General features: G+C 50.9%; 3 protein-coding genes across 3 annotated transcripts; all 3 read left to right on the top strand.

The window, feature by feature from the left end:
- Positions 1-1,865: 1,865 nt before the first annotated feature.
- On the top strand, positions 1,866-9,688 carry TGAM01_v201480 (hsp90-like protein; the record flags this gene model as incomplete). The annotated part of the gene is made up of 2 exons (XM_018806431.1): positions 1,866-2,008; positions 2,185-9,688. 2 exons carry the CDS (start codon positions 1,866-1,868, stop codon positions 9,686-9,688), a joined length of 7,647 nt encoding a protein of 2,548 aa, XP_018660462.1.
- Positions 9,689-19,958: 10,270 nt separating this feature from the next.
- TGAM01_v201479 (hypothetical protein) lies at positions 19,959-20,231 on the top strand (the record flags this gene model as incomplete). The annotated part of the gene is made up of 1 exon (XM_024548774.1): positions 19,959-20,231. One exon carries the CDS (start codon positions 19,959-19,961, stop codon positions 20,229-20,231), a length of 273 nt encoding a protein of 90 aa, XP_024406385.1.
- A 1,658-nt stretch (positions 20,232-21,889) lies between these two features.
- On the top strand, positions 21,890-23,483 carry TGAM01_v201478 (hypothetical protein; the record flags this gene model as incomplete). The annotated part of the gene is made up of 2 exons (XM_024548773.1): positions 21,890-22,928; positions 22,999-23,483. The coding sequence occupies 2 exons, from the start codon at positions 21,890-21,892 to the stop codon at positions 23,481-23,483; spliced, it is 1,524 nt and encodes a 507-aa protein (XP_024406384.1).
- Positions 23,484-24,497: the final 1,014 nt, after the last annotated feature.

Genomic DNA, 24,497 nt, shown 5'->3' with positions numbered 1-24,497 from the left:
TTTTTTGTTTAATGCGATCCAAAGAGGAGCCTGGCAATTAGGTTTTATGTCCGAGTAAGAGCAGCTGACGAAAGCGTTTTGGGCCAGTTCTAGGGTATGGGTATGTAGCATCATTGCCGTTTTCAGACATGGCCCAATGTCCTTTGGGTTGAGTTAGGAGAAAAAAATTTAGTCAGTCTACCAAAGAGAAAATATTTACGCGGGATTATGGTCCCCGGGAAAGACATCATTGCGGAGCTTAAACCCAGTCCACGCTGCCTCCAACATCTCTTGGTATTTCACTTATACAAGGCATGCTTCATAGGTACCTGGATAGATAGCTTCTGACGTTGGTGACTGATGAAAAGAGAAAAAAAAAACCTGGTTGGGTTCATCAGTATCTCGGTTTGGGTGGGTACATGGGCATATCCCTTTGACACGCTGGCGCCTGGAAAGTGAAGATCAGCACCCAGGGCAAGGTATTTGGCATTTCCCATATTTCCCTCAGGCGTGATGAAGAGAATGATGTGGTGTGGGCTCGCGCACCACACCACCTTGCAGCTAGATCTCTCAATAATGGATCCAAGCCCTTATTTTCCTGTCAGGCGAGAGAGGCGTCATACCCAATAACCCATGCCTTGAACAATCACAATACGTAAGGTACAGCACGACGGAAAGCCCAAAAGGCGTAAAATTCATCCACCACTAGCACTCTGCCAGCGGATCAGCAATCAGCGGGGTTTGCTCTCATGGCAAATGCAGTGATGCAGAGGCAGAGAGGCGGCAGATTGCCCCTGCTCAGCTGCTGGCCCAAGCATTGATCAAATTGCTGGACTGACGACACCTGGAAGACCCTTGAAGCGGTCTGTTAGCGCCATCGTCTTTTGGGCTTGTTCGCCAGTCCGCAACGGGGCACAGCGTTTCCCGTGCTGCCGCCGCTTTGGTATTTGGTGGATGGGAATCAATGCTGATGCGGTGGAACATGGCGTCCCGTGGCCGGCAAGCCGCGTTATCAAGCATGGCTTCGGCCCCCATTATAGCGAGACGGCCATGTTTTAGCTATTATCATTGCTTCCTACAAAACCAAGAGAAGAGAATGGATGAGAGATAGAATCACGCCGTAAAGGAAAAGAAATCATAGCTTGTAGCTGATATGAGTGCTGCTCGCCCTCTTTTCACGAGCTCGGGCGATTTGTAAAGTTGACGTTTTAGTACATATCGCCGCGCAGCCTTCGCTGCTAGCACTGCGCAAAAGGCCCCGAGCAAGTACTAAGCCTGAGCGCGGAATGAAGGGCGATGTACCTGGCGCAGTTTAGCGTGTACCTCGCCAGGTTTGCACCGCAGCACCAAGCTGCTAGCAATTGCCGGTGGGAGGGAGGTAGCTCTGTATCCGCGATTTGGTGGCAGAAGTCACTGAAGCTTGCCCACCAAGTACTCCGACAGGCACCTGGTTTAGCCACAAGCCGGGCGACAGTAGCCTGTGCTGACTGCTAGAAGCGCACCACCAGTCCGCTGCAACTCAGATTGGCAGCCCCAGTTCTAACAAAACCTCCATCAGGACCCCGACTTCTGCAGTGCCCGCACGGCAACGCAGAAACGCAGCCAGGAAACCTAGGGAAGAAAAAAAAAAAAATCAGTCACAAACCCCTAGAGCTAGCCAAGCTGCCCTGCTCATCCATCGGCTGCTGCGCTCCTCGCCGCCAGGACCCCTACTGTAACTCCTACCTACCGATACCACCACCGGGCCGACGATGGGCGCTGCGTGCGGGCTTGGATGACCGTTGGAAACTGAGTGCAAGCCGCCGCCTCAACCCTCTGCCGAGCAGCCAGCTGGGGGGGCTTCCTCTTTTCTTTTTTCTGCCTCCCTCCTATGACCGCGCGCCATCATGGACGGTCCAGCCCTCGTGCCCGACGATGTGCTCGACCCGCCGCCTCCCCCGCCGCCGCGACTGTTTGAACGCCTCCGACAGATAGCTGGATATACTTGGGACGAAGCGACGCCGCCCTTCCACTCGTCGTATGACTACTGGTGAGTCGCCCTCTCCCGCGGTGGATGGTTTGAAGAGGAGAAAAGCAATAAGAACGACCTGAGATCGGAAAGGAAGGGAATCTTATATCTGAAAAGAAGAATGGCCGTGATGGCTGCTCTTGTGGAGGAGCCAGATCGAGAGAGCTAACTTCTAATTCTCTCGCTTCACTGCCTAGGCATGTTTTCGGCACCCGATACGTCTATCCCACTCTGCCGCCCTCTACCTCGTCGCAGAACGCCTCTAACCCCGGCTCTGTATCCAAACTCCAGTCGGGTCGTCCAACTCCCTCCGACCATGGCGGCCCTCTCTCCAGCTACAGCTTCGGCTACAGCAGCGAACCCCCCGCCTCCCCGCTGCCTGCTGCCCACTCCAATCCCATCGCCTCGCCATCCTCCACCGACGTAGCGTACATCGAAGAGCCCGTCGTGGCGCGCGTATCCCATCATGCCCTCCGCGAGGAGAGGGCCTTCCAGATCGCCAAAAGCGTCTCGACGACGGCCGACCCCAATGGCGACCACATCGTAAAACCTCTCGATTTGATTCGGCTGAGCCCGACGACCGGCGACCGTGGCGCCATCGTCGTCGCCATATACCAACATCCAGGCCACAACCACCTGTTCGACGTCTTAGACATGGGCCCTGCCTTTTACGAGGCGCGCAAAGATGGCGATACATATCGAGCTATCCACTACCGACCAACGCTTCAAGCCCCCATCAGCCTTCGACTGTTTCTCGATTTCGCCATTGGCGCGGCCCAGTGCTTGGAGATCCTCCACCATAGTCGCGGCATGGTTCACGGCGAGATCCGAGGCGATGCTTTCCATTTCAACGCCGAAGAAAACAAGGTCCGAGTCATGTCCTTTGGTTCTGGCACCAGGTCCTTCGAGCATGGCTTGACTAGCACCGGCTGGTCTTTACTCTCCAAAGAACTGGGAGGCAGGAATAAGCTGCTGTATATCAGCCCCGAACAAACCGGTCGAATGCCCGCCGAGCCTGATAGCCGTACCGACATTTACTCGCTCGGCGTTGTCTTTTGGAGCCTCCTTACTCAACAACCCGTCTACACGGGAGATTCAGCTCTCGATATTGTACAAAGCGTGCTCGGCCGCAGAATCCCCAATGTGGCAACCGTACGGATGGATATACCAGATGTTATCGGGCGGATCATCCAGAAATGCACGGCTAAAAACGTTGCTGACCGCTACCACTCAGCTAGCGGACTACGTCACGATTTAGTCTGCGTCCAAGAGTATCTCGAAGATGGGAACACAAAGGCCCTCAAGGAGTTCAAACTCGGAACAAGTGATGTGTCGTCGTTCTTCATGCTCCCGACCTCCATGATTGGCCGGCAGGAGGAGAAAGCCGCCGTTCTCAAAGTTATTAACCGTGTTGCTAAAAGCCATGCCGCTCAACGCAAGGGCCCTACCAGCAGGTTCTCAGACGGAGCCAGCCTTACCGAGATCATGACCTTTGATGACATTTCTAGCGAAGGCGGTGCCAGCTCTCTTGATGGCCATAACCGCAGGAGCGGATCGTTTGCTCAGACTATATCATCTGAAACTCGACAAACAAAAAACAGCTTATTCCCTACAATCATATCCGAGACCATGACCTTGTCAACCGACACCACTTCGTCATCCCAGTCTACAGCCGCCATGTATCCTAGATTTACGAGGCCATGGGAGCGATGGGAGCGCCACCAGTCCATTTCTCTGGGTTCCCTGGACTCCTCAAGCATGGTCGAGAGCCTAAATGTGGAAGGGCCTCGTGGCCCGATGGACATCGGTGCGTCCAGCCTGTCTAGACAGCTTGGCTCGGCTAAATTTCGACGTCATGGGCACTGCGAAGTCATCATGGTGGAAGGTGTTGGCGGTGTGGGAAAGAGTCTATTCGTGCAGTCAGTCCTGGCTGATGCTCGGCGTAATGGCTACTGCGCGACGGCCAAATTCGACACCGCCAAGAGAACGCCGTTTGGACCGCTACTTAAGCTTCTATCTTCACTATTCAAACAAGTTTGGGGTGAAAGGGATACAAATACACCCTTTCACGTGGGCCTAAAGCAATACATTCGTCCAGTATGGCCAATGCTGCACCGGGTCCTAGGATTGCCAGAATTTCTCCTTGGTCCGCCGGACGCGAATATCATGCGGCCCATCTCGTCATCTCAGAGCTCAGGCTCACGCAAGGACTCGCGGCCACAGCTGAAGCGCAGGACATCGTCTCCTGGAGAATCTCCCGGGTCATTACCGCGAATCGCGGCAGGATATGGAATGCAATCTTCTCAAGACTACCTCTGCGCTGGAGCATCAACCAAAACCATGCGTTTGATCAACACCATCCTGGATGTACTCAGGGTCTTCACCGCTCACAAGTTTATTTGTTTCTGCCTGGAAGACTTGCACTTTGCCGATGACGAATCTCTTGAGCTCATCTCCCAGATCATAGCCGCCAGGATGAAGATGGTTGTCATCGTAACGTACAGACCGGAAGAGCTTTCAATAACAAAACTCCGGGCTATGCTGCAGCCCCCGGAATCGGATGGTGATTATACCTCTCTGCTTACGGTCCCACGAGATGCTGATGGCCTGCTAGATAACCCTCGCAGTGCGCGCCCGCAGGTTACGAGAATTACGCTCAATCCACTCAGCGAAGATGATATCCTTCAATATGTGTCGACAACTCTCTCTAGGCCACGGGAAGAAATTCTCTCACTTGCTCTAGTTATTCAGTCCAAGACAGCCGGCAACCCGTTCTACATGCGAGAAATGCTTAGCGCCTGCCATAGAAAGAAGTGTATTTGGTATGACTACCGTGATAGCCAATGGCACTATGACATGGATAGACTATTCGCACAGTTTCAAGGCGAGAAGGATTATGATGTTTTAGATACCGCCTTTATCACTCATCGACTAGCCGAGTTACCGTCTGCTGCGCGAGCAGTACTTGCTTGGGCGGCTCTCCTGGGAGGCTCATTCTCATTCGAGCTCTTATGCCGACTTATGAGCGGAGAGTTTGACTACCATGAAGACGATGGGATGGTTTGTCCGGACAATGTCACCCAGCGCGCCTACACCGAAGGGGAAGCTGTCGCAGGATTACAAGCGGCTATTCAGTCTTACATCATTGTACCAACCGAGTCCGATGACCGCTTTCGTTTCGCACACGACCGCTATGTTCAAGCGTCTTCAGCTTTGAAGGAGTGTAATGCTCGAAAGATGCACTTCATCATATCGCAGACGCTTTTGAAATACTACGCGGTTGAAGCTAGGCAGCGCGATAGCACTGCTTCACATATTTGCACCGCCGTCGAAATAATCAAGCGTCGGGTACGTTGCCGTCGGGAGTTTCGTAAACTGCTCATGGAGTGTGCGCAGGCTGCGACAGAGAACGGCGCTCGACCTACGGCGGTCAAGTATTATAATGCGGCGGTCTTACTCTTGCAGGACAACCCGTGGTCTGACGATGTCGAGGATGCCTCTTATGACGAAACCATTCAGCTTTACCTCCGAGCGGCTGAATGCCATCTATACATGAACCAAGTGACCTCGGCCGGTGATCTTCTGTCTATCATCCTGAGCAATGCCAATAATCCGGTAGACAAAGCGCCGGCGTATGTCTTACAGTCACGGATATTTGCGCAGAGTGGCAACTCCCCGGCGGCACTTGCTTCTCTCAAAGAATCTCTGGCTTTACTCGGCATTTCCCTCGATGAAGAAGCGTCGTATGAGAAATGTGACGAAAGATTCCACAAAATTGCGGCCCAGATACAAAGTACGGACCGCCAGACAATTCTCAGTCACAAGAAATCGAGTGACCCCTCCATGGCATCCATCAGTGCGGTGTTTGCCGAGACTACCAATGCGGCCTGGTGGACCGATCATCTGCAGTTTTACCATCTTAGCCTGATTTTATTTGATACCCATCTTTCTCGAGGCTCTTTCCCGCAGTCTGGTATGGCATTTCTCAACCTGTCTGTTGTGGCAATGTCGCGTTTCAACATGATCCCGTTGGCCATAGAACTGGCCATGATATCCCAGGATCTGTTATTTCAGGCCCGTGACGCCTACTCGCTGGCACGGGGTGAGATGCTACATCAGTGCTTTATTGGGCATGCACACTGCTCCCTGCCGCAGTCTATCTCCCAGATGGACGACGCAATCGAGCTGGCGTCTGTTGCAGGTGACAGAATGTCGACAATCCACAGCTATGGCATAGCCGCTCAGATTAAATTCTTTGCGAGCGAGAATTGCTCCGAGCTTGAAACGTTCTGTGAGCTAGCCTGCGAAGAGATTACCAAATGGGCCTGTGACACCAGAGGTGGAGTAATGCTCCTTGCTGTCAGACAAGCCTGCCGGGCGCTACAGGGCAAAACTCGCGCTCACAACCCTTTGGAGGTCATGACCGACGGTGAGCACAATAGTGCATCGTACAAGCGGTTACTGGCGGAACGGACCAAAGGTAGCACTCGCCCTATGTTGTTTTACGAAAGTTTAGAAATCGTCGTCTTATTCTTATATGGCCATTATGACCGGGCCATTGAGGTTGGAGATAAATGTATTGATCATCTCGATGACATTTGGTCATCACGAAATACCAGATTGATTGTCCTCTTCTACGGGCTGGCACTCGCGGGCCACCTGCTTCGGAAGATTCAAGATCCGCGAAGCCAGCCAGGAGAATTCTCCGAAGAGACTCAAAAGCTGGCAGAGCGGCTCAAGGGGTATTTGAAACTGATCACGGATTGGACAACGGTATCCAATGTAAATTACCTGACATGGGCAAAACTTTTGGAAGCACAAATGGCAGAGCTGTCCGGCCAACACGGTGATTGTATTCAACACTACGAAGAGGCTTTGGACCATGCCGCCGAGCACGATTTCATTCTGGAAGAAGCTCTCGGCAACTACCTCATGGCGGGCTTCTTCATCCGACGCAGGGCGCGGCGGTCTGCCCGTGCCGCTCTTCTAGATGCCCTGAGCTTATATAGGCAAGTGGCAGCTACGGGTGTTGCTCATGCCATTGAGGAAGAGCACTCCCTTCTCTTGCATGGGCCGACTCGAAACCATCGCGTTGCGGATATGGGTGTCCAGACCGATTTTGTCACCGACGCACCTTCAGTCCAATATCGCCCTGTGGATGGTGAAGAAGATGACGTCCTGACCCAGATTCCTTCCAACACCTTGACAGAGGCAAAGGGAGAGCAGATTGGAGCCTGGAGAAATTCGATGCACATGCAGACAGAAGACGGTGGTGGGCTCCCTGCTCTCGATATGATCGATTTGCACGCAATCCTCAAGTCTTCGCAGGTCATTTCGTCACTGCTACAGGTAGAAGAACTGCTTAAGACCATGTGCGATGTCATTTTGCAGACATGTGGTGGTTCAGCTACAAATGCCGCTATTGTGGTCTATGCGGAATCGGACGGCTGGTGTGTAGCTGCAAGTGGTGATCCGGAGAAGGGAGCTTCAGCACACAAACCAGCCCTACCCCTCACAGACACCCCTCTGATTGCTGAGAATGTTGTGCTTTACTGTACACGTTTCATGGAAACTGTCTTCATATCGGATATCGTCTCTGACGAAAGATTTAGCAACGTGAATGAGTCTTGGCTACAAAGGAATCCAACGAGCAAATCGATCATTGCCATCCCAATACGCCATGCGAACAAGCCACTGCTTGGCGTTTTGTATCTCGAAGGCGTCCCCGGATCATTCACAGATCGCAACGTAACCGTTCTCCAGCTCTTGGTCAACCAAATCAGCATTAGTTACTCCAATGCCCTGTCAATAAAGAACATTGAGAAGATCTCGGCAGAGAACCATTCCATGGTGGAGGTACAAAAACGAGCACTCAAGAAAGCCATCGAGGCAGAGGCAAAGGCAAAGAACGCAGAGGCAGAGGCGAAGCGCAATGTCAAATTGGCCGAAGAAGCAGCCAAAGCCAAGTCTATTTTCTTGGCCAACGTCTCACACGAGCTGCGGACGCCTCTAAACGGAGTCATTGGCAATTCGGAACTTTTACGGGACAGCAACTTGAACAGAGACCAGCTTGAAATGGCAGATTCCATCCGGGTCTCGGCCGATCTTCTGCTTACTGTTATCAACGATATACTTGACTTTTCCAAGATGGAAGCTGACAAGATGAAGCTTTATATTATTGCTTTCAACCCCGAAGAAATGGTCAGGGAAGTCGTTCGAGCAGTCTCTTATAGCAACCGAGAGAAGACATCCAAAAAGAACGTCAAGATTGTTCATGACATTAATCTGCCATCCATGCTAATCTACGGCGACCCAATCCGCCTCCACCAAGTTCTCGGAAACCTCATTGGTAATAGCTTAAAGTTCACTGAGGACGGATCTATCACCATTGGCGCCCGGCTGGACGAGGAGACTAAGGAGAGGGCAACTTTGACATTCTGGGTCCGAGATACAGGAATCGGAATTCCAAAAGAACAGTTGGCGAAGCTATTCCAGCCATTTAGCCAGGCCGACGCCAGCACGGCTAGAAAATATGGTGGAAGTGGACTTGGACTGAGTATCTGCAAGTCACTCATCGAAATCATGATGCAAGGAACGATTCAGCTCGAGAGTGAACCGAATCTCGGCACTACTGCCTGGTTCACAGTCTCCTTTGAAAGAGCCAAGCCAGATGTTGCTGCCGGAGATGCCCAATCCCAAGCGCTCCCGCCTATTGACAGATATTCGACAAGAACTTCTTCATTCGTGGACCGAGCTTCCTCTCCGAACCCGTATCTCGATCTTACGCGGATTCCCAAAGAGGACATTCGTATCTGTGTGGCGGAAGATAATCCTATTAATCAAAGGATTGCCATCCAATATGTACAGCGCCTGGGTTATACCAGTGTTAGTGCATATGAAAATGGACTCAAGGCTGTTGAAGGCCTTCGACAAAAGGCTAGAGAAGGTATCCCGTATCACATCGTCCTTATGGATGTCCAAATGCCGATTCTCGATGGATATGAAGCTACCAAGCTCATTCGAAGCGACCCAATCGACGAAGTTCGGAAAATCCTGGTGATAGCTATGACAGCATCGGCAATTCAAGGCGACAGAGAGAAGTGTCTGGCTGCTGGTATGAATGACTACCTTGCAAAGCCGGTTCGGGCAGAGGTGCTTAAACGGAAGCTGGACGCGTACATGAGCAATTCAAATTCTGTTCCTCCCTTGTCCACTCCGTCTCCGTCAAACGCGATCACGTATCCAGGTTCTGCTATGAATGGATATAACGACGTGGTACCGAATGTTCCAAAGCTACCCCCGCCTCCAAGGAAGCCCCTTCCTAGCGATACATCCAGCACAAGCTCTGATTCGGTCGTTCGGAAGCCGGTTCCTCTCAGGTCCGGATCAGGTTCGCTGCGCGACTCGCTACTTGACGGCGCTCAGTCGGAAGAGTTCCAGCACCCTGGCAGTCCCATCTTTGATGTTGAAGAGCTCGAAACTCCTTTTGGTGACGATTCCGTTGCGAGTCAAGCAGATACCAAGAGCGGATCGACAAGCAGGACATCTAGTGATCAAGACTCCGACTCTGGGCCAAGAAGAGGATCCACTGCAAAGGGGCAAAAGAGTCAGCCTCGCAAATTGACAAAGAGCCGCGAGAACAGCACCATTGAGGTGAAATTTGAGAATGGCACCCAGGAGCCAATCATTAAAGAACTCTAGGATGTTATTTTTATCCTTTTTTTCTTACACGTTTATTTCTTCCTTTCCACGTTTTGACATCAGCTGCGGATTCGGATAGACAGGCAGCTTATAGACGTATTTCCTCAGCGTCTACGAGAATTGCTTTGGCGTTGGGGCCGGGACAAAAAGCTTGGGTGATTAAGGAACTCGAGACCAAAAAATACGCTTCGTCTCTTCCGGCATTCACACCTAGTTGATTCTTTATTTCTTCTCTCTCTTTTCCTGGTCTCATCCCTTTTGGCCTCTTTTGCTTCTCGCTTTCGTTGGCATATACGTTTTTCTTTTTCTGGTTGATGCTAAAGTCCAAGTGTCCAAAGGCTAGCGTGTACTTTGGAAACCAACATGAGTATGTCCTTTGTCAACATGTCATTATACGACACGATATGACATGGAATGGAATGGAACTGAACGCAAGAGAGGGGAGAGAGACAAAGGAGTGGCTTTTTAGTACGCGTACGGTTTTGTTTTACGAGAGCCGGACGATATGAAATGATGCAAGTTTTGGACGACATGATGCCAGAATTTGAACCTAAGGAAATAGTAGGGGAGATGATTGTTTCTTTTGCCCAAATTATGGAAAGATCTATTTACAAATCTTGCGGGGGAATTGGGACAGCAAAAGGGAAGAGAGAAGAAGAGAAAACTACCTCGATGTGGTTTTTATTATAGGGATGCATGACTTTTTTTCATTTACAAGACCATTTTTCATGGCCAAGGGATGTGAGCGGTTTTTGCTTCATTTTCGTCTTTTTACTCTTTCCGTTATTCACTAGATAACTGTATCATTTTTCTCCCCCTTCTCTGCATGACTGAAAGAAGGGAAACTTTTGTTTGTTAGCATTAGGCGACAAGGACGACTTATTGATTAAATCTGATAAATTAAACAAAACCTTCAAAGTCTTTTCTTTTTTTTTTCTTTTTTCCCATTGTCGAAAAGAGAAAAGTGTAAGTTTCCCTTTTCTTCACCACCTTGGAACCTTTTCATTTTTGAGTTTGTTTCATTAGCCCCCTGCATCTCGCTTCAAATCTCATCTCACGCAACAGATTACAGGTTAAACAGTAGTGGATGGGTGATCATATTGATATTAACTTCGGCTACATAGTTGTTTGCATGGATAGCTGAGTGAGGCTGTGATAGACGCCAGGGTTAAAGAATGCGTCGTTTAGCTCTGCATTAGTGTTCCCCTTCCCATTTCTCTCTTCATCGTCCCTGGTTTGATCATCACAAATCTGGCGCATCGTGTCAAAAATGGCGATGGATTCAACCATCTCGCATATAAGAGCGGCGCTTCGGATATAAAAGAAAGAGAAAAGAAACTACTTGAAAGCGGATGATGGTCTTGTGTATAAACTAGAAGGGCGCCGCGCCAGGCGATATACTCGCTCACATCATTCTACTGGCTATACACTGGTTGGGGGGCCGGTTTCGTCTTCATTTAGCAGCGGAGCATCGTCACGCGAGGGAGGAGGCTTTGAAAGCCACGTTCCAATATATTAGGAACCAATAGCCTTGGTGTGGCGAAGGGCAGAGAGGAGAGACCTGCATAGAGCAAGGGGAGGGTCCCAAGCTACTAGTAGTAGTAGAGTAGTGGTAGTAGCAGTTAGCGAAGCTCAACGAGATGTGGCTTATTCGAGTTAGCCATGCAGCTGTTGTTCTATAGCTGGGCTAAGTCCCTTACTTGTACGTCTCAAGGCGCGAACTAGATGGATATGGTATAGAGTTTGTCGGGATATAGCATCTGGGTGGTGCGAGATGCCACTCACCAGCCTCCCAGCTAAACAAGTGCTGCGCTCCATCCCACCAGACAAACATTGGGGGAGCAAACGTTCCACAGGCGGAAATCGCACTTGCATGTGCCATGAAGCAAGCCATCGCCCTATGCAGCACAGTAGCGGCTATCGAGCTGCGGTTATGTGTGGTGGAGAAATTAGCAACGATAGCTTGCAATTTGTCGTCTCCCACAACAGAGAACAAGGATAGCGGCAGCTCGGCTACATCATATTATGGGATAGCCAGCGAATATACTTGCTTTGTATACTCTTCCTTTTGAAAGGTAGACGACCGATATACTGCTGCGCCAACTGAAAGAGAGTTTGTCATAATATACGGGTGCTGGGTTGGCAGGGGGCGTGATTCTAACATGTGTATTCTCAGATCCATAACGGATAAACCGACTCAGCCGGATAGGTATTTTGGGCGTAGATCAGAAAAGCTGAGACAGTAGGCAAAAACCTTGTCCCATATGCCGCTGAATATCAGGAACCGAGTCTGTCTTCTGCTCGGGGTCGGATTTGTGGTTGGACGCCACTGTGCGAGAGCGCCTGAAAATGCTACCGGCGTCTAACATGTATCTGGCGTAGCATACGGAGTAGGGCTTGCATGAAGTAGTTATTCGCAGCCACAGCATGGGCGTTTGAGTCAACGATGCGCCATGATTCGAATCCCCTCGACTCAAAACGCGTAACATGGGAGATTTTCCCGGCGGCACCTACTCCACTGAGAGGAACTATGGATGACGGATCCTCTGTGGCTGCACCCTACCATCCTCTAGCCATGAGGGAAATAAAGAATAAATACTGTTGGGCTGTATTTATTAGCATTATCCATTAGCAACGCTTCCTGCTCTAGCGTTGTGTGGGTCTTCGCGTGTGGCTGCAGGTTTCTATCCGTCTAGCCAACAAGATTGTTATGCAACACAAGAGGATTTTGTCGTTGGATTAGATGCGAGAGCTGTTGTGGTTAGCTATCACTGAATACCTAGTTGACGGTGACTCCGTTTCTTATCCACTGCTCTGCCACAAGTCATGAACATGTTGGTCATCAATTGACTTCCGTAGGGTGTCCAATGGTACCTGTAGAAAATCCAAAGTTCTTCAGCGAGGCCCAAGACAGTTACGGCGATGCAACGATTGTATCTCGGTTATCTGCAGCTGAGGGTGTAAGGGCCAGGGGTAACAGACAGCTGAAAAACCCTGGTTGAGGTTACTGCTCCGCCTGCTTGTTGGCTACTAAGTTGCCGTTCCGTTCGGCCCGGCAATGCAAATAGACCAGCTTGTAAGAAGCAATGCTTTCGTGCTGAAGCTTTCCAAGTTGCAGAAGTCACAGAAGCTAAAGACTTCGGGGTGGGTCCACATAGCTGGGTATATATGCAGTCATGATATTGGCGTAGTATCAAAACGCTGCAAAAAAAATCCCGTTTGCATTTGCCAATCATGCAGGAAAGATCTGTGGTGACACTAGTAAGACGAAACAAAACACGCCTTTCTATGCTGTGTGCCGTCAAGCCTGATGTGTAGCGGCCAACAGCGTCATAATAGCGAACCCAGCGCACCCGCTGTTTGTCTTGGCTTTGCGGACCGGAGCTGAGGTTGGTGGCCCATATACCCAAGTAGGTAGTCCAAGGGCAGAGAAGAAATGGACTTTGTCCTATTCGGGGCAGCGGCCCAGGGTAAATGAAAATTCTTTCGACGAATCCGATATACGTTGGCTGCAACAATGCCTGCTCTGGGCACATCCCGTCTGGAGGCTGATCCAATCGGATCGTGGATAATCAGGCCATTTCTCTGAGCGTGCTAGTATGGAACTGTATTCAAGTGACAAATGAGAAAGGAAGGAATGGCTGCTTTAATTTAACTGAAACCCAGCCATTGAACGGTGGATTGCGGTATTGTAAGGTAGGTTCGGGTCTTTGCTTAAGCACTCGCTCAAATCCGGTAAGGTACGTGGCTTGCTTGGCTTACTTTCTGCTTCCTGTTCATTCAAGCTTTAGAGGGCTCCAAGACAATGAAGTTGAGGATGAAGGAAAAAGTCTATTCAACCTGAGGGTGTGGCGAATGCGGGGAGAGTAGCCTGCCGCTTCTCAATGTGAGCAACCTCGTCCCGTTTCCGCTTATCCTGCAGCACGTCCTTATGAAGCAACTGCTGTGTCTACTAGCACAGGCTGTTGGTCCACGCCCGAAATAACGGTGGCCTTTGCAATAAGCTCCGGGCTGAGTTCAGTTGGAACACTCAATGGCAAGGAATCGGGGAATGGGGATAAACTCGCCACTGGGCCAACACAAGCTTCGAAGAAGGCAACAGAGGCCATGTTCCATTGGCTGGCTTGTTGCCTATCTGCCGCCATGGCCGCTGGCCCGAGGGCGACTGGCGGTTACCGGCGCCAAAAGCCCAATTCCCAGTGGAATGGTAATGTGGAAACTTGATATAGAACTACTACCTAGCTGAAGGCCTAGTAATAGTATCTGAATAGCGTTGCCAAGTTTGGTACGGCTGAGGGGGGCTGCGATGGATATCTATTACCTAGGAACATGCTCGGAATGAGCGAGTTCTTGTGTGCTGCCAGTACCTGTTGATACTATGAAACAAAAAAGACTTTCTAGTCATAGTCTATTGCCTGTGGTTGACCCATTCATACATGGCTTCTAGAGCCACGTGCGGCATTATGCCGGCATTTGCTGAGATGAGATGATCTTATGCCAACATAACGGCACTAGCAGTTATGCAGCCATCAAAGCTAGGAGGATTCTGAGCCTCACGGAGAGCTAAGATATGGCGGGTTAATATTGAGATGAGCACAGAGTCGCTGCCTGAGAAGAGAAAACCATGGTTGTCTAACCTAGATCGAGGCCCGCGGGCTACTTCCGGCAGGGTTGAAGTCTATCAAGTCTGGTGGCGTGATGGGAGAGGCTCGATGCTAGCTTGAGATTGTTTAGGTTGTGCTGAGGAACTAAAGGGATCCTGATCTCGATCATGGCTGCCGAGAGCGTAAACAGTCAGAAGCTCGGACAGAGCTAGTCACGAATGCAGCGAGGCCGAGCCGCAGGAGCGCGAAGGCGAAGTGCCACAAGACAACTATTTTCGCCCTTTGTGAAACCGTTTCGTCCCAGTTTCGGCAAAAGGGAGCCAGTCGTCTATGTCAAGCTATAGAGCCTAGAGTCAGGCTGTGTAAGTAGGGGTGGCTGGGCAAGCCTTTAGCTACTTGGCTTCCATGGCGATGATATTCTTAGCCATACTTGTGGTCAATCCACACGCCTTCTTATTTGAACCACAAGAAGAGAGCATGGTACTGTTTGTTTCTCCACTGTAGCAATGGGTCGACTAATTAAAAACGGCTTGTATCCTCTCGACAGCACTAATCAATCCAACCTGGATTAGACGTCTTGGCCCGGTAAGGAAGAGGGTGTTGATCGAGAAAACCGCTGGTTTTGGGATACGAGCGGCTGTATCAACCCACGCCTATTTCGTATCCACAACAAGGTCCCCCTACAGGATGCTTTGCTGCCTTGCTGAGTCCAGATTCAGGACTGACATGCCTCCGGCTGGAACTATAAAGGAGCAAGAAGCTCAATTCAAAGCATGTGCTTGCTTTGGAGGGCCATGACGGAACCGGACGTAGCACCATTACATCGTTCCTGCACTGAGAGGTTGACGGCATGTGGGAGCCGCAGTAGCCAATGAACATCTAGCGTTTGTTGGCAGCCTCCATTACCAAAGTACCTTGCATGTACTGAGTTGCTGTCGTATATCTTGCAACAGGGTACCTGCCGGGTGGGGAAGGACAAGGTCACCGTCGCCCGTGGCTGCTGCGGAGCAGTACTCGGCTATTGCGAGCGGCCTTGTATTCGCACGAAACTGCGAACTGCGACGAATGGTTACAGCTTTATTTACCGCCGGTGGGGACCTATTCTCCAGAGCAAAAGTCGTAGCGATCAAAGCGGGATGTGAACGACTAGGCCAGCTACAGGCCATTCCTCCAAGCGTCATTGGATGGGTGCTGTATCGTACCATGCCTAGTGTTTGAGTACACGTACAGTACTTGGCTAGTTCTGGTAAACAGCAGATAGGATGCTCCTGTTTTGCAACAGATAGAGCGGCCTAGCCTGGACGAGGAAATGCAGATGAATGCGGTAACAATGACTTGTCTCCATGCTTTGCCACATGTTCATCGTCTCTTCTTAGCACGGAAAATGCCGACTGCGGAAAAAAGCTAAATCGCAGTGGGGTCTGCCGAAACTCTGAGGTTTGAAAGATGCCGTCTGAGGAATCTCATTGGATCGCGCAGCCAAGCATCCTAATGCAAGCTGCAGATGCGTTACTTCATGGTACTACTACTAGCAGTGGTACCATGGCGATAATATCGCTGCAGGTGCTAGCAGTAGTATTAGAACCGCAATAGGAGACGTTTTAGCAGTGGAGAGGAGGTAATGTGCGAAGTATTCGTGGTCGAGACTCACTTATACACCGGTAGCATAAAACATAAAGCAGCAATGCTGGAGACAAATAGCAGCGTTAGTACCATGACTTGGCAAAGCTAAGCGAGGAGTCGTTGTATTGAGGGCTTTCAGTTTACCCTCTTGTTGTTCCCTCTCGAAATGGAAATGCTACGCGGCTTGGTCATGCTCGCATGCCTGCCCTCTCCCCTCGCACACCATTTTGTGTTATTAAGGCACATACCATATAAGTGCAGTAGAGTCCTCAAAGGACACACACCAAAAGTTTAGCAGGGAACACACGCAAGTAGCGCCCTGGAATTTCACTGGTTCCAAGTAGATGGCAGTAGCACAAAGCTGAATCGGAAAAGGAAGGGTCTAAGACACGCCGCCGCCTCCTCGGCTCACAAGGGTGCAACGAGTTTAGTGCGGCTTTTCGGTTTATTTTCCCCGGCTGACTGCTTCGTATCTCTCTCATCATCGGTGCGGCGGACGACGTCTGGCTTGTCTTGGATCAGAGACGGCTCATGGCGCGGCCGTAGATGCGGCCCAAGTTACTTGGAAGTGGGATGGGCATGTGCAGATTACTCGACGTTTTAAAATAGAAGGCCGATGAGAGCTGAGGACCGCGTGCTAGCGCAAGCAGGGAGGCCGTATCCATACTTGGAGATGGAGACGCCAAAGTACCAGTCTGATAAAAGTAGGTGCGCGAGTATAGCGGCAGAACATCGTCCCATGCGGCCAGCAACCTCAGTGCCTGTAGTGGTACATGTGAGAGCTTTGTTTTGGGTCGAAAGGAGGCGTATCCTGGATGGGAATGCTCGTACGCAGTGCTACCTATATGTATCAATGGCCTTATTATGCATCCATGCATGCAGGCAGACGCACGGAAAGCTGCTAAGTAGTTCTGGCGAGGCTTGGGAGCCCCTCATAAACAAGGTCGTTCACTCCCACTCCGTTAGACGTGCAGATCGGGTCGTCCATCCGCGCGCATTTGCTCGGAAGCTGGAGGCTCGAGATTGGTCTTAACGGAACTCTGACCCTGGCCCGGGCGAAAAGAGAACCCAGCGGATTACATAAACGCGCGGCGTGCCTTATACTGTAGCAGTTGTGCCGCCTGCTAGTTAAAGCAAAGAGGTACAGCTAGCGTTTTGCGGACTTCTCTGATGTGAGCATATTGTGATTGTGTGCATTTGAACGTACGTGTACGAAGCACACAAACAACAAAGAGCATCTTGAAAGCAATAAACGGTGCGACGGCTGCTACTGGCATCCACGATAGCACCGGATTATTACTGGATGAGACCGTCCGTTTGAGATGTGTCACCCCGGTCGAGTCCTACATGGATCGGCTCGAGTTGTTGTTTCTATACAGTATCTGCTCCGCCCGCTGCCTCCGTACTCCGTACTTTTGTCTCCATACCTGTTTGCTTCTGCCCCCCGTATATCTGGCCTCCCTACACGTGCATAAGTTGTAGATACGCTTGCGTGCTAGAAGCTTGTGTTAATATGAGCTTGTGGGCATGTACAAAGAATGTTTGTACAGGCAGGCAGTCGTCTGCGCTCTCTATGCCTGTCTCGCGCTGCGAGCCCGCATCTCAACAACTTCTGCTATTTTAGCGGTCTCTGCAAGGAGATGCTAAGAAACGACTAGCCGCGCATCTTCAAGCATGTCATGACTGCTGCGTGCTACTAGCGGTAGTAGCACTACCTAGTGATACTAGTAGGATAGTATCTGAACATCTGGCTAGGTACTGTAGGAGAGGCACTCGTAGAGGCGGTTTTTTGATTCCCTGTTTAAAGAGCGACCAGTGTGTATCACATCTGGCATCTGTTTGTCGGCCCGCCGGTGGGTAATTCTTGCGCGCGGGGATGACATCTCGCGGCAGATGCACCAGATTCGTTCGTATCATCAACGCCTTTTTAAAGATAAACACTGTCGTACAAGGGTATCAGCATGTTATCAGCCACCGCCATTCGTACGTAGTACTACTATAGCTGTTGCATCGGCAAAACGTAGAGGAGGAAGTGGGAACACTGTTCATACAATGTCCGAACTTGTACGAGAAGAACACTAACCTGGTCCTGATACTATTCCGTGCTTCCATATGGATAAGTCGATCTGCTCAAAATACTACTATTACTAGTAATACTAGTATGTGTAGTAGCCCACACACGGCCTGACTCCCCATATTCGTTGCTAACCCTGACTTGTCGTTATTTTAGACTGTTTCTTATCCTGCATATAGGTATACGTTCGGGGTACCTAGTTGTGCATTCTCGTCTTCACCTTCTCTAAACAAGCATATCCAGTTTTGGCTTTGCGTGTTTGGCGGAGCCGAAGGCGGTGACAGGTCAGCATCAAGCTGTCTTTTCAGCCGCCCAGAGCCGGCCCACGTCGACAACTGGTTCTGCATTAACAAGGCTTGGCTTGCCCATGGTCCAACTCAGCTCAATGGGGAAAGTCTAGAGCATCGATGCTGCATCATAAAGAAATCTAACCCTCTCCACAAGGAGGTCCTCTCTTTGGGTAAAACTTACGAGTGGCAGTCAGTCGTTCTGCAATAGATACAAGTATGTAAGTAGAGGGGGGTGTAAAAGCGGACAGCAAGCCACACTCACAAGGTCGTGATTTAATTCCCCATTAATGAGTCAGTCGCTTTTTGTTCGCACTTCCGTCGCCGCTTCCTAGTCGGATCGGCCTTTTGCCTCCCTGGCAGACGCAGTAGTCTACAAACCCGGCATCCACAACAGCCCTACCTTGCAACCAACCCAATGGCATCCATGCTGTCTGCTTTTGCCCCCAGCTTGCGAAAGCCATTGCAACCCCGCCACAATGCGGAAGGCCAGTAAATTGTCGATAGAAATCAGAGCTATTGTTGTCCGCAGCAGCCAGAAATTGTGGCATTAGCATTCTATGTCGCGTTTCTTGGGAGGATGATTGTCCACTAGAGGGCTGAGCAGTTTTGGTAGATTCAACGAAAGTGGTAGGAGGTGCTACCTGCTGACCTGGAGCGTAGAAGAATGTCGCATACACTCTACTACGCATCTAGACGAGTCTAGACATATTGTGTCCCAGTATCCCGCTACCTATACTTGGCGTTAGAAGCAATGTTCTATGCAGAACCCGGTAGCTCTGCGGCGCCCCATACACCCTCTTGGTGTTATCTGGGCATTCGTATCCCACGTTTATTCAAATACCAGTAGCCAAGTGAGCAAGTGCTTTGGGGTATAGTCCGGCGCACGAGAAGATCAGCGTGCTGTTCTGTTGGTAAGATGAGGATGAGAGAATGAGGAAATAATAAATACAAATGTAAATGTGTACAGAGCACTGGCACATTCTACAATTGCCAAATGCTGGGGAGAGACAAAAAGACGTCACTGCTAGTCGTATCGATAACGAAGCGAGATCGAAATTGCAAGCTTAAAGACGTTGGAGAAAGTCCCACCGGAGACATGGCGATAACGTGACAGCGACGACGACAACAGCAGTCGTACCTCGTACAGTACACGACAGCATCAAACATCAACAAAAACAACAAGAAAACAACAAACACGGTGTGCATACGCGCGCACATGCATCCATCCACCGCACGGCCACAGATGCCGAGTACCTCGATGCACGGAGAGCCGGCCCAGCCAGAATGTAGCTACTTACAGCGTACATATGCACGGTACTATGGCGCCTCCATCTCGAGACGAGAGCCGGCCCTGAACCGACCTGGTCCTAGTCAAGACACGGCAAGGCCAGAACCTCAATAGGTAAGCCATTCAGCCTAAGCAAAGAGGCAAGTCGCCGTATCTTGCACCCGCGAGCTCAGCTAATAAACAAGAGTTATAGCAGCAGCAAGCGAAAATGGCCCAGCCAAGCCGCCACCAACCCCTCTCTTCCTCCACTCTTAGAGCCCTGTGGCTCTCGCAAGCGCGACATCTGCCTCATCCGGGCAGAGGGTAGCTCCAGAAGGCAGCTCTAGTGGGCGAGTAAGACGGAGCCAGGAGATCTGCTGCTCCCTTGAGTCTCCGTCCAGGTAGCACAAGCATGGCGGACAAATCTTTTGCAACTCCAAGGCGCCCCATGCTCGTGGTAGCCACAGACAAGCAAAGGCCACGCCCACGTCGATTGGATCGGGCGCGAGACGTCGCCCATTTGCCTCCCGAGCTGTCTTCCAGCACACGCAGCACAGCCTTTTTGCTTCACAGCACGGAGCACTTCCGAAGCCCAATATGGCGTAGCCACGCAAAGCCGTGTATTCCCTACCGCAGCACGCAGGGCACTCGCATATTGAGTAGCCCCTCTATCGCCATGTACTAGGTATTCCTGCTCATCTCCCCAGACGCGCAGCTGCAGCAGCCGCTCACAGGCACACAAAGATCCTGGAGCTGCAACGCTCCCTGCCTTTGCCTGCCTGCCTTCCATCCTGTCTGCCTAGCTCTCCAATGGGAGTGTTTTTCTTTTCAAACTAGTCTTATCAAGGGACATGCTGTTGGAAGGTTCGCTTCTTGCCCACTTGGTTAACTTTGTTTCTCCCATCTAGTGCCTCATCCAGCCGATTCGTTGGCATCTTCTCGTCTGCCTTGACGGCTTACAGTTATGCGTCTTACAGACCCTACACGTAAACATCGGTATAACCAATCCCCCGCATTCGACAGACACCATCTCTCGGTTCTTTCTGTTGCCATGACAATTGCTATCTCTGCCCTTTGCCACATGGTCGATAGTGTCTATTAGGTATGTTATGATTGCTATTCATCCTCCTCCGTCATGGGTTTGTCTTGTCTTGTCTTGTCTCGATGCCGTTGTGTGATTTCCTCGCCATTCATCAGCTTGTTCGACCATCATCATCACCTGGGTAGTGTGCCGCTACTGACTTGAGCTTTTCCAAGTGTTAAGGAGGATCAGAGAGAGAGAGAGTCCTCTGCGCTGCAGTTTGTGGTATTTACTATTTCCTTTTCTTCTCCCTTCTTCTACCTACATTTTCGTCCCTTCTTCTATTTGGCTCCATCTAATTCCCTCCACGTCCATCTCTACTCTGTTTCCCGCCAGTTCATCAAGCTTGGCTGAGATTTTTATTTTTTCGACCCCCCCCGCCCTACTTTCTCACACTCCCTTTCTGAAACGACACGCCCTCCCTCCTCACCCTGTTAGTCGACGTCCCATCGATTCCCTAATCAGATCATATACTCTGATACGTGCACACATCCTCTCACTAGTGGAATCGACTACACGCCTTCTCCACAGTGGCACGGTGCCCGCTCCGGCCCTTGTCGCTGTTCACTCCTGCTAGTCTTGCCGGTGCTCTCAGGTCCTGGCGCTGTCCAGTTTCTGACTGTCTTGCCTTTACTTTTTGACCGTTGGCAGCCCCCCCCTGCGCGAGCCCCTCGTTGGCCAACTCCGTCCCGCGGTACTCTGTCTCCATTCTAGGAAACACTACCTGTACGGGTAGTGTACTGTATGTACTTCGTACACGCAAGGAGTGGACGGACCTCAATCTCTGATATGGATAGCCTGCATGTGCCCGACAGGGTTTCTTCAGCCCTCACTCTATCTGCCTTCTTACCTGTACTGAGTATACAGGCTCTGTTGACACCACAACTACTCCCAATAAGGGTAGTTAGCTTATCCTCGAACGTTCTGCCCCAGCCGACAGCCACAGCTACTCTTGAGCTAGTCGTCACCTCCATCCAGCCCACGCTTCGACATATAACACAAAAAGTAATATATCCACTGCGTACGCCTCCACAGCTTCCCGTCTTCCTGCTCTTTCCTCTTCGTCTACTCTTGATTCTCTATCCCTTGCTTTCGCCCCCAGCTTTTATAACCCAGTCTTCCCTGCTCGTACTCTCGTTTATGACTTTGACGGTTACAAATATTTGATTCTTGCATGCCCTGCCCCAGGCTCTTTTTTTACTGCCTTCAAATGCCTACTTAAACACATGCATACACTCTTGTAACTCACGGCATATGTGATGATGCTCACCATCAAGCAGCAATCGACGACATACGGCTACAAGTCCGTCCATGATTTGCCAACTCCGCCCTCCACCTCCCGACCCTCTCCTCCCTTGAACCACCAAGATCCTTCTTTCAAACCGTATCTTGTCTCTCAAAACAGCCCGGTCCAGCCCATGTCTACTTCTCATCGTGGTCTGCCTCCGCCGGCAGCCATGACTCTACCCCCACAGCAGCCTTCCTCCGTTGGCCCTCCGCCGCCGCCGCCACATCATTCTCAACCACCTCCTCCACCACCGCTGGCACCGTCCTCCCACCAGGCGCAACAACCATGGCCTTCACCTTCAGCTGGCCTGCCTCCGCCGCCGCAACAATGGCAAGGAGCTGAAGAATCTATGAAGACTTGGCTTCAGGCCAAAACGGAAGAGGAGAAGACGAGGCAGGAAGAAGAGAAGACTAGACAAGAGACTTTACGTCTAGAGCAGAGGAGGATTGAAATGGATATTCTGCGAGCTTCTCTGAACGGCGGTATCCCGCCTCCCATTGTCCCTTTGGTCTTTGCTGGTATGGGAAGCGGGGGAACGCTCCCCCAGGCCGCTCTTGAATGGGCACAGCAGTTCATGGCTCCGGCCCAAAGCCACCACCCCCAGCTACTTCCACCACAGAGGCCGCACTCGCCAGATCACCCAAGAGAGCCCATGGTTCCTGGTCATGGAGTAGTGTATGCCACTTCTCCAGCGCAGGTGACCCCAGTCCAGGGAACTGTCGGATATGCACAATATCCAGGTTCGCCAACGAGGCCAAGAGGGCAGACCGTCTCAGGTGTTATTGGACGACCGATGGGAGTGGTATCAAGCACGGCAGGCATGGGAAATCCTCCTCAACCCCCAGGACAAGGACCGCCTCCCGTGATGCCACCTTATCAAGCTCATCAAGGGCATTCGCACACGCCGTCACAGTCATCTCAGCACGATACGAGCCCATCAATCTACTTTCATCACTGGCAGCCGCCGGCAACGCAGAGCGGGAGCAGCTCGAACCGGCCGGGATCACCCTCTGGTTCGTCAAAATTCAAGAGAAAACGAGACTCTCTTTAAAAGCTAACTTGGATGTGTGCCGTTGTCAATAGGGGAGGCTCAGAAAAAGCGAAAAACGACTGGAGGAATGTCTCAGCAGGTACCAAGAGCTCCAAGCGAAGACCGATTCCGATCGCCTCCACCCTTTGCGCAAGCCAGCTCTTCCAATCCCGCATCACCCAGCCGAAGGTCGCATAAACGTCAACGGAGCGACGTATCATGGTATCGGCCCTCAAATCAGATGTATAGCGAAGATCCAGATCGACCCCGAGCAAGAACCCCAACGCAAGCTCCTTCATGGGGCCCCACGCCACGAGAGAGAGAGGAATCAAGAAGCGCAAAACAATCAGTTTCCTCGCTGCTATCCCGCGAGCCTGACGACTCTGGCGGACTGCCAAGGCAAGGTCCTCAACCACCACGGCTTGAGCCACCGGCGCCGATGCCACGCGCCAGGGGGCCAGGAGACCAAAGACCTGGCGAGAGGGGTGGAGAGCTGCCTCTACCCCAAGGAGAAGCCGACCCGAGGTCTCGACCATGAGGTGCTAGGAGTGTGTGAATGAAGGAATGATTCGAGTCGGATTGAATCCTACGGATGACAACTCCCAGGATACTTTCGGATGACTGGCTAGTGACATCCACTAAAGCCACGGAGTAAACGGCTGCGGCGCCGTTTTGAGACCTCTCTCTTACTCTCTATGGCATCTTGAACGGCCCTACAGCATATTTCTTCGCTTTTTTTTCTAAGCCCTTTTAACTCTTTTTTCCGTTCTACGATCATAGCCGGCCGGTTTGGCTTCGATCGGCTTTTACTGTATATTTGATTTTGCATACGTCAGGCACCATCCTCGCAGGAATCCTTTCGAACTTCTACAACTACCACTGGAGCATGAATGAGCCGGGTCGAGCATGACGTTTCAAAGACTAGAACGGCTGTCGTATAACATAAGTTTCCTTTTGGAGACTTGCAAGGCATGGGCGTTGTCTTTCTTCTTATTCTTTTCTTATTCCATTTTTTTTTTCCGTTTCTTCTTTTATTGTTACAATGGGTGGCGTGGACTGGAAATCTTTTGAATTGCATGGTTAGAAAAGTGTATTGGTAGGATTATGTGTGTATGTATGCAGGGGCGAAGAAGGGATGGAAGAAGAGAGCGGGAAAAAAAGGTTGAATCAGGAGCAATTACCACATTGCCCTAGCTGAGCAAGGATGCAGTTTCAGCAGCACTTAACGGCGGTGGCATGCACAGGATGTTTTACTGGGTTTGTTTTGCATGGCAGCACAAAGCAGGATTTACTAGTGTTGATATTTTTGACGAGGCATCTGTGAACAAGCGAAATAAAAGGCTGTTGGGTCCATTGGAACAAGTTCATGTTCTCGTCATCGGAGCTTACTTTTACGACTTAGGCAGTGAGAAACGCGAGCGCAAACGACGACGGTTGGTTGTACAGGGGCTTCCGGGTTGCCAATCACGGGCACGTCCAAAGTAGATGAAACAGATGACCCATGGGGATGGTACAAGCTCAGCAGCCCTGCTTACTGTCGTGAAAAGGGCCT

The sequence above is a fragment of the Trichoderma gamsii genome (assembly GCF_001481775.2).
Source record: "Trichoderma gamsii strain T6085 chromosome Unknown Scaffold_4.2, whole genome shotgun sequence".
NCBI lineage: Eukaryota > Fungi > Ascomycota > Sordariomycetes > Hypocreales > Hypocreaceae > Trichoderma > Trichoderma gamsii.
The sequence above is the reverse complement of the archived record's forward strand: the minus strand, read 5'-3'. Positions and strand labels throughout refer to the sequence as shown.